Below are 8,410 nucleotides of genomic sequence, written 5' to 3' on the forward strand. Positions count from 1 at the left end.
AAATTTTGAATACAGGACTTTTTCTTGCCTATAGACTGATCTGTCAACAAGCCAGGTAGGTAAGGTTTGAGGGTACAATACAACAGTGGTTCTCAACCTGTGGGTCAGAACCCCCAGGGGGGTCCCCAGATGACAGTGAAGTGACAATTTAAGCCTTTTTAATACCTAAAGAGAAAAGAAAGAAAGGAAAGAAAATACCATTTATCAAAAGTAATCAACAAACTATACAATAAAAATGGGCCAAACATTGGCCAAATTGTCAAATAACATAAGAAAAAGGCAAAACATTTGAAAATAGCTGATACAAGCTCACAAGGCGTTGTGAGCTTGTAGATCGGCTCATTTCACAATATTTATCTGACGAGACAAAAACTAAATGTAATGCCTCAACTTCTACACTAGGTGCTTGTCAGGGTAGGGGGCCCCCAGTTCAAATATGATTATTTTGGGGGGTCCCCAGTTCAAATATGATTATTTTGGGGGGTCCCCAGCTCAAATATGATTATTTTGGGGGGTCCCCAGTTCAAAAATGATTATTTTGGGGGGTCCCCAGTTCAAATATGATTATTTTGGGGGGCCCCCAGTTCAAATATGATTATTTTGGGGGGTCCCCAGTTCAAATATGATTATTTTGGGGGGTCCCCAGCTCAAATATGATTATTTTGGGGGGTCCCCAGTTCAAAAATGATTATTTTGGGGGGTCCCCAGTTCAAAAATGATTATTTTGGGGGGTCCCCAGTTCAAAAATTATTATGAAACCCCCTGTACAAGTGTGCTATTGGATCCCATAGCCCGAACGGTCGTGTGCTACAATTGGCTACTTGCTCGCATGACAACCAACAGTTCTTTCTTTATGAAGAACTACGCATGTGCGCTGTTTGAAGGGTGTCACGTTGGTGCAAACTTAGAACTGTAGAACTAGTTCACCATTCTGCTGCCATAGGTTGTCATTGCCTTGTGTTTACCTGTCAACAACATAGACAGATTCATGCGGGTGGTAAGTATGAGACTGAACTTAACCATGTCTAATTCATGAGCCTGTATCTCCATTAGCTAACAATGCTAACGCGTTGGCTAGCACACTGTCACACAGCAATGCTGTGTCTTAGCCATTAGCTAACCTAGTGTCAGCAGCATCCACTTCTAGTGGCTGACCGATTAGGTGCATTTCAACCACATTAAAGTGAAAATTACACAACTAATTAACAGTGGTGGAAAAAGTACTCAAATTCTTTACTTAAGTAAAAGTACCAATACTGCAATATAAAAATACTCTGTTACAAGTAAAAGTCTAGAATTCAAAATTTACTTGAGTAAAAGTACAAAAGTATTGGCATCAAAATGTACTTCGAGTACCAAAAGTAAAAGTACTAAATATTTGAAAATAGCCGATCTACAAGCTCACAACGCGTCGCGATGCGACGCGTTGTGAGCTTGTAGATCTGCTATTTTCAAATAGCCTAGGTATAAAATAGGGTTAAAGTGGTTAATGTGTGTTTCATTATATCATAGTTTATATCTGAAAAGTAACTAGTAACTAAAGTTTTCAAATAATTGTAGTAGAGTAAAAAGTACAATATTTGCCTCTGAGATGTAGTGGAGTAGAAGTAAAAGTACTGAAAATTGGAAATACTCAAGTAAAGTACAAATACCTAAAAATTGTACTTAAGTACAGTACTTAAGTAAATGTACTTAGTTACTTTCCACCACTGCTAATTAACCAGCCCGTAATATATATTGACTGATCTAACCGAACCTGACAGGACAAGGACCTGGGCCTGGATAACACTGGCTAACAGGGTTAGGTTAGATTTTACTTACAAGCATGGTATTTATTATTGATTTGATTATTTTCTATGTCTCTCCCCCCTCCACCCCCCCCCCCCCCCCCACACACACAGACAGACAGACAGACAGACAGACAGACAGACAGACAGACAGACAGACAGACAGACAGACAGACAGACAAGACAGACAGACAAATTCACTTTACAGAGACATTTGCACTCAAATTATGGTCAGGTGTATAATTGTATTATGCAATATATTATCATACAAATATCAGTCAATCAAAACCAATATCCATATTTGGACCATTCATGTAAACAAGCCCCCAGGGCTTTTTGTGTTCTCCTTTTTAACAATCTTTGTAAACCTGTACAATCTGCAAACTGTTAAAGGATCTACACCATGAATAAATATCATATTGTTTATGTCCCTCAAACGTTTTTCAAAAGGTTTGAGCCTAAATCAAGCCTCAGATATACTCATTCCAACTAACTTCTCTCTGGCTTATAAAGCACTTTCACCTGTAATACCACATTGTCCTGTTTGGCACGGGGCGCTATTGAGCCAGTTTGTATGCATGTTATCTCCTGGTTCTGTGTGGAAAAAGTAAAAAATAAAAATAAGAAAAAAATAAGATTTTTTATTTTTTTTGTTGGAACTGAAAAACGGGAGGGATTGTACCCTGGCGTGACGTCACGTCAGGGTGCAAATCAGCTTGGCCTGTTTTGAGACCAATTTACAGAAAACCCCAGATTTGCTGTGAAAGCCTGAGTGTTCAAACTGGGGTATTTTTGGGGATAGAAGAGAGGTAGGGGAGACCAAAAACACACAAAAAATGCAAAAAAAAGTTATAATTCATGGTGTAGTCCCTTTAATAAAGTAATCAATCAATTCATGACCATATTTTGTATGAGCTGTATATGTGTCTCAGCCAGGTCCCCAGAAATCTCTCCATATCACTCCATGTTTGTCATTTAAGGACGTGGGGGGGTCCAGTAGAATGAAGCACACTGACAGAACGGAAGAATCTGCAGCTTTCCAAAGAGTCGTGTTGAAAAACGCATCACGGTATCACTATATAAAGTTTTCTCTGTGAGTATAATTATAGTACTGTTGTTACTATGTTAGTTTAACTGTATGTCAGTGTGTGTGGGTCTGTTGTCTCTGTACCATGTGTATGTACTGTTTGTTAGTTTCTTTTTATGACTCTAAGCCAATTTCAAAGGCATCAATCAATTCAGTTTGTTTCTGATAGCATGTGTGTATTCATTCAGTGAGTTGGGGAATCCAGATGTCAGACTGAGTGCTGTGGCTCTGAAGCTCCACATTATTACAGGCCTCAAAAACCTTTATGGAGAGGTAAGATGACCAACTCACTTCCCGGTGTATTTTGGGTAAAGGTACCCACACTGCCTTGTATTATAAAAGTGTTTTCATAAAATAGTGATATTTATCACCACCATAGTTAAACGTGTGTGTGTGTGTGTGTGTGTGTGTGTGTGTCTCTCTCTCTCTCTCTCAGGTTGGTGCCGCATTTCCCTTTGACCTGTTATCGTATGATGAAGACTCTCTGACTTTCGTTCTGCGTGTTTACAGCAGGTAACCTCAGAATCCCTGTTTAAATCAATCTGTTATGTTGAAGAATTCAGTGTATTCATTGCCCAGTCCTACACACTGTCATGGAATTATATCTTCCATCTTGTTAAATTAAACCAGCACTTGTTGATTTTGAGGCTTTTACAGTTTGTACTATGTGCACAAAGAAGTGCATTCAACAGATAGCAATGCATTTCTCTGCCCCCCGTGTGAATTGCAAGCAGTCCTTATTCGTGTAGATAAGAAGCATAACCTTGAGATCTTCCTGAGACCTTCCGCTTTCCCACGCATTCCTGGGCTGTGAAGAGAGAAACATTCAGCCAGTCTGTTCTATGTGTGTGTGTTAGGACTGCATGATTATGGCTTTAATGATCATCCTGATTATTCTTTTGCTTAATATTATAATCCTGATTATTGATAATGATGATTTATTTGGTGTGGGATTTTTTTTTTTTTTTATCATAGTCTTAACACTTGGCTTTGTTATACTTGTGTAATGGTGAGGAGACCAGGGCAAGGGGTTTCAATTAATTGCCATGTTTCATGATTACTGTACATAAGTTGTGAAACATTAAATCAAAATTTGAGACTGTGCAGCTCTAGTACATTGTAAAAATAATAGTGTGTGTGTGTGTGTCTGTCTGTCTGTCTGTCTGTCTGTCTGTCTTACAGAGGTCTGGCAAAGTTGTGGAGCTCTCTGACTCTATTGGGATACTATCAGAACCAACGCTGTGCCTTCATAATGCTACAGGTCAATAATAACAATAGTAGTAGTAATACATATTTTATAAATAATATAAATGTAGTATTACTAAAGGGGTATGAAGTGGTTTTATTATAGTTCTTATAGTTTGTTTTCCTGTACAGGTTAAAAACATACCTTTTATAGTACACCATGATGTACAGTAAGCAATGCAGCTGCAGCTAATAACATTAATAATGGGGGGGGGTGTTAGATTTAGGTGTGCCAATATGCAAGCACATTGACAGTAGTCGGCAGTGTTGCCAGTGCTAGCACACCTAAATAATGCACCGTTATTGTGTTAGGTTCAGCTGAGTTACTTACATCATGGTGTATTATAAGGTCAGTCTGCCATGTTTTTACCCTTTTAGTAGTTTTTAAAATAAACTACAAAATTGGCTTAGGGTTTCACACCCCTTAATGATAGTATTTATGTATATGTTACAGGTAAATTGGCATTCCAGGTAAATTGGAAAAGAAGCGCTTGTTTTCACCGCCACCCCCAGGCAATTCTGTAGAATCAACGCTAGAGGGCAATGCAAGCCAGACATGAGCCCCACACCACACACGCACGCATGCACACGCGTACAAACGAGCATGAACACACCACACGCATGCGCATACGTGCGCGCGCACACGCACACACACCCGCGAACAGCCATATTCCATGCAGTTGAAGCACAAGGGGGCGAGGGGGCGGTGCTGGCGGTGCTGGCGGGCTATGTTAGTGCAGTGAGTGGCAGTTGGGGCAAACGCAGTCCCCACAACATCATTTAAGATTCTGTGCCTATCGGTACATAACTCGGACGGCGCTTTAGTCGACTAGCAGACCATCGGCCGGTCGTCGCGGGCACTCGCGCCTGGAGGCGCTCGGGCGCGACTCCTCGGCCTCAAGGTCTGCTGAGTCGGCCCGCCTCCGTCATGGTCCAAAACTATACTTTATCGGCGAAAAAAAGTAGTCCGCGGTTGTTTGAAAAAGTAATGTCCCAAGCGGGAGTCAAACCCAGACTCCCAGTGGTAGTGAATGGGGAGTCCAATGATTATCGAAGTGCGCCACTGAGGCAGGTGCTTGCAGTTCCTGGTTGCTATGTTCTTGTTGTCTTCCTCGCATCAAAGCCTCGCCTCGCAGCCCCGCGCCTAAAAACAAGCGCTCCACTTCCAATTTACCTGGAATGCCAATTTACCTGTGACATATACATCACTGAACAGCACTATGGCACGTCAGTCACCATTGATGTCCGGAACCATGGATTGATTGATTGAATACTTTATTAACAGTTTGCAAAAAGTACAGTAAGTTGTATAGTTATACAATAATGTTAAAAGAATAACACAAAAAGCCCTGAGGGCTTGTTTCCATTGTGGTCCTACAGTATGTATTAAATTCATCAAGGCATATAAAGACTTACAAGAAATGATCAATACTAGGAGCAGTAAAAGTATATTACAGAAAAACAGTAGGGGTTCATTTCTTTTGGCAATCTAAAAGACTTGTCTTGGTCTCTGTCTATAGTCAGTAGTACAGTAGCTTAATGTCAATATAGTAGCCTGAACTATGGATTTAAAATGTAAAAAGGCATTCAATCTCTCTTTTAAGGTCAGTTTTGCTCCTTTGATGTTTGACACTGCTGTGTGACCAGTAAAGTGACGGTAAATGTGCTTGTGTGTGTTTGATTCTCCAGGTGTCTCCTTTCCTGTTGGCTCTGTCTGGCAATAGCAGGGAACTGAAGCTCGACTGACACACACACACACACACACACACACACACACACACACACACAGTGGAAATGAGTTACCTGTGGAGACGCATCCTTCCAAGGTCACGCCCACCTTTTCACTCTTGGACCATGACTGCTGCTCAGACACCAATCGGACCACATCCTCCTCTCACCACCGCTCCTCCCTTCCACCTCTCCCTGCGCCTCCTCCACGTCGGCCAGAGTGCCTCCCTCGTACGGACGTTCACCTCCCGTGACCTGGAGCTGTTCTCTGAGCTGACGGGAGACACCAACCCCATCCACGTGGACCCGGCCTGCCTCAGCACCACCTCCTCTCCGTTCGCCTCCCCGGTGGTCCATGGAGTCCTGGTGATCGGCTTGATGGGTGCCGTCCTCGGCACCCGGCTCCCAGGACCCGGAACGGTCCTCCTCCGACAGGAAATCCGCTTCCCGGCTCCCCTCTACCTGGGAGAGGAGGTGCAGGCTCTGGCCACGGTGAGGAAGGTGAAGATGAATCTGGCCTTCATGGCCGTGAGATGCTCTGTCCAGGAGAAGGTGGTGATGGAGGGAGAGATCGTAGTCTCGATACCGTAGGAGGGAGGGAGGAAGAAGCAGACAAAAGATGAAGTAACACGTTGAGGAGGAGAAGATGGGCAGGAGGCCTCGGAGGTGCAGGCAGGAGGCCTCTGAGGAGGAGAAGGAGGAGAAGAGCAGAAGGAGGAAGAGTGACTGAGAGGAGGAGAGATGCATCTCTTGTAACCATTGGGTTGTGGTTTGATTCACACAGCAGACTATGTCCTGTTAAAGTGTCTTTGAGCAAGGCACTGATGACCTACCTGCTGTGGATCACATTAGTCACTGTGCCTGTTTAATCTGAATGGACATCTGTATTGATGTTTGACACACGGTTGAGTGGAGGAGTATAGATTATCTCTGTATGAAGTCTGAATCCCAAACTACCAGGTACAAAGGCTTTATATTAGTAAATGATAAAGTCATAAATATGCACGAATGTTCCAGTTGAAGTTGTGAAAGTGTAATTTAATGACTAAAGGCTGCAGCATATTTCTTGTGGAAATTGAGTTCTGCACCTCAAAGATTTTCTAACAAGTGGAACATCACTAGCCTGACACTCAGCCTGAATTTTCATTTAGTTTTCAAATATTTGTTATGGGTGTGGCTAGCGATTCAGGGGCTGGAGCCAGGCTAGAACATCACTACAGATGACACCAATGCAAAAATTGTGTGATTGGTCAGAAATTCATATTCCATACTGAATAGATATTATTAGACCGGGTCAACTAATGTTCGATGCTCAAAGTGGAGCCGCATTGAGTATAGGCTATTAAACAAATCTGTTGAGGACTAATTCAGTTTCGGCAAGCTTAAAGAAACAAATCTTTTGAAGTATCCGGCTGCAGCCATAAGATATTATTCTCAACCAGCAAATGTAATATAATTTCAGCATTCTGTTTTAGTTTTACTGGTAGTTGAAATAGGTCATTAGGTATTGCACGGATCCCGTTTGACTGGAGTTGAAAACATGTATGTTGAGTTTAAAACAAATAAATACAAATACAAAAGGATACAACTGTGGTCGTGTTGATAGGTCAGTGGACAATATGTGTGCACATTTTGTCATATTTTTTTAATCTTCTCTATCTTCATATTCCGCAATCTTCTCTTCTGGGGGTCCCTGTTACAAAACCTTTTCAGGTGGTGGGTCCGCGGTCAAACACATATCAATTTTGGGGTCCACGACATGAAAAGGTTTGAGAACCACTGCGTTAATATCAATATATATATTTGTAATTCTCCTCTCTGCGTTTTCACTGACTTTTAATTTGGGAAATAACCAGCCGGAAGTGTCTGTGTGTAATTCTCGGTAACGTGACGGTGTGACCTGTGTTGCCATGTCCGCTTATTATAAGCGACATCGGGCTTGTTTTTCTGTAAAGGTTGCGGTTTCTAGTGTAGTTGCTTATGTGGGCATGTTTCCTAGATGTTGTTTTAACCAGTGTTTCTCAAACATTTTCAAGTCAAGAACCCCCAAATTAATGTATTTGTCTACGGACCCCCATCTGAAAATGTTATACCAGGGAACCTGGCCCCATACAAGGTTGGGTGGGGCGGCCATAGCTGAGTGGTTAGTGAGCCCGCCTAGGGAGCCAGAGGCCCTGGTTGCCCCAGGTACGATTCCAGGCCAGGCCAGCATATGTGTCGATGAAATGAAATTTGTCCCTGAGCAAGACTCTTAACCCCTAATTGCTCACAGGCCCTCATTGGAAATAAGCCCGCAAGGACTTTCATGAACGTCCTGTTAAAAGGAATTAAAGGTTGGTGTTATTAAAATGTCAAATTGTTTTCAAGTTTTTGTTTTTCTCCAAATAGCCAACGTATAAATGTAAAGGGCGAAGGCCGGGCTCGCTTCTTTTGGCCTTGTTTTCATAGACCTGGTTGCTTGTTTCTCTCTCAAAACCTGGCAACACCTGGCTGGGTGTGACGTCGAAAAACAGAAGCTGCTCCTCTCTTCCTGAAGCTACGAGGTCCTTTTTTCTGTGGAGCT

At 42.3% G+C, this 8,410-nt stretch overlaps 2 protein-coding genes across 2 annotated transcripts; both read left to right on the plus strand.

Annotated features, from left to right (window-relative positions):
• Window positions 1-885: 885 nt before the first annotated feature.
• rpp14 (ribonuclease P/MRP 14 subunit) lies at window positions 886-5,949 on the plus strand. Its single transcript, XM_080425269.1, has 6 exons — window positions 886-997; window positions 2,768-2,880; window positions 3,063-3,147; window positions 3,311-3,387; window positions 4,057-4,135; window positions 5,809-5,949. The coding sequence occupies exons 1-6, from the start codon at window positions 989-991 to the stop codon at window positions 5,863-5,865; spliced, it is 420 nt and encodes a 139-aa protein (XP_080281395.1). The 5' UTR covers window positions 886-988; the 3' UTR covers window positions 5,866-5,949.
• On the plus strand, window positions 5,914-7,405 carry LOC308083118 (hydroxyacyl-thioester dehydratase type 2, mitochondrial-like; the record flags this gene model as incomplete). The annotated part of the gene is made up of 1 exon (XM_080425268.1): window positions 5,914-7,405. The coding sequence occupies one exon, from the start codon at window positions 5,914-5,916 to the stop codon at window positions 6,436-6,438; it is 525 nt and encodes a 174-aa protein (XP_080281394.1). The 3' UTR covers window positions 6,439-7,405.
• Between the last annotated feature and the right edge of the window lie 1,005 nt (window positions 7,406-8,410).

The sequence above is a fragment of the Gymnoscopelus braueri genome, assembly GCF_963280865.1.
Source record: "Gymnoscopelus braueri genome assembly, chromosome: 3".
Lineage (NCBI taxonomy): Eukaryota > Metazoa > Chordata > Actinopteri > Myctophiformes > Myctophidae > Gymnoscopelus > Gymnoscopelus braueri.

What these genes read in the sequence shown, in the direction of transcription:
- rpp14 (XM_080425269.1), top strand. An exon ending in TCAAAAACCTTTATGGAGAG is followed by an intron (nt 3,148 to 3,310) that starts GTAAGATGACCA and finishes TCTCTCTCTCAG; the next exon opens with GTTGGTGCCGCATTTCCCTT. An exon ending in GTGCCTTCATAATGCTACAG is followed by an intron (nt 4,136 to 5,808) that starts GTCAATAATAAC and finishes TTGATTCTCCAG; the next exon opens with GTGTCTCCTTTCCTGTTGGC.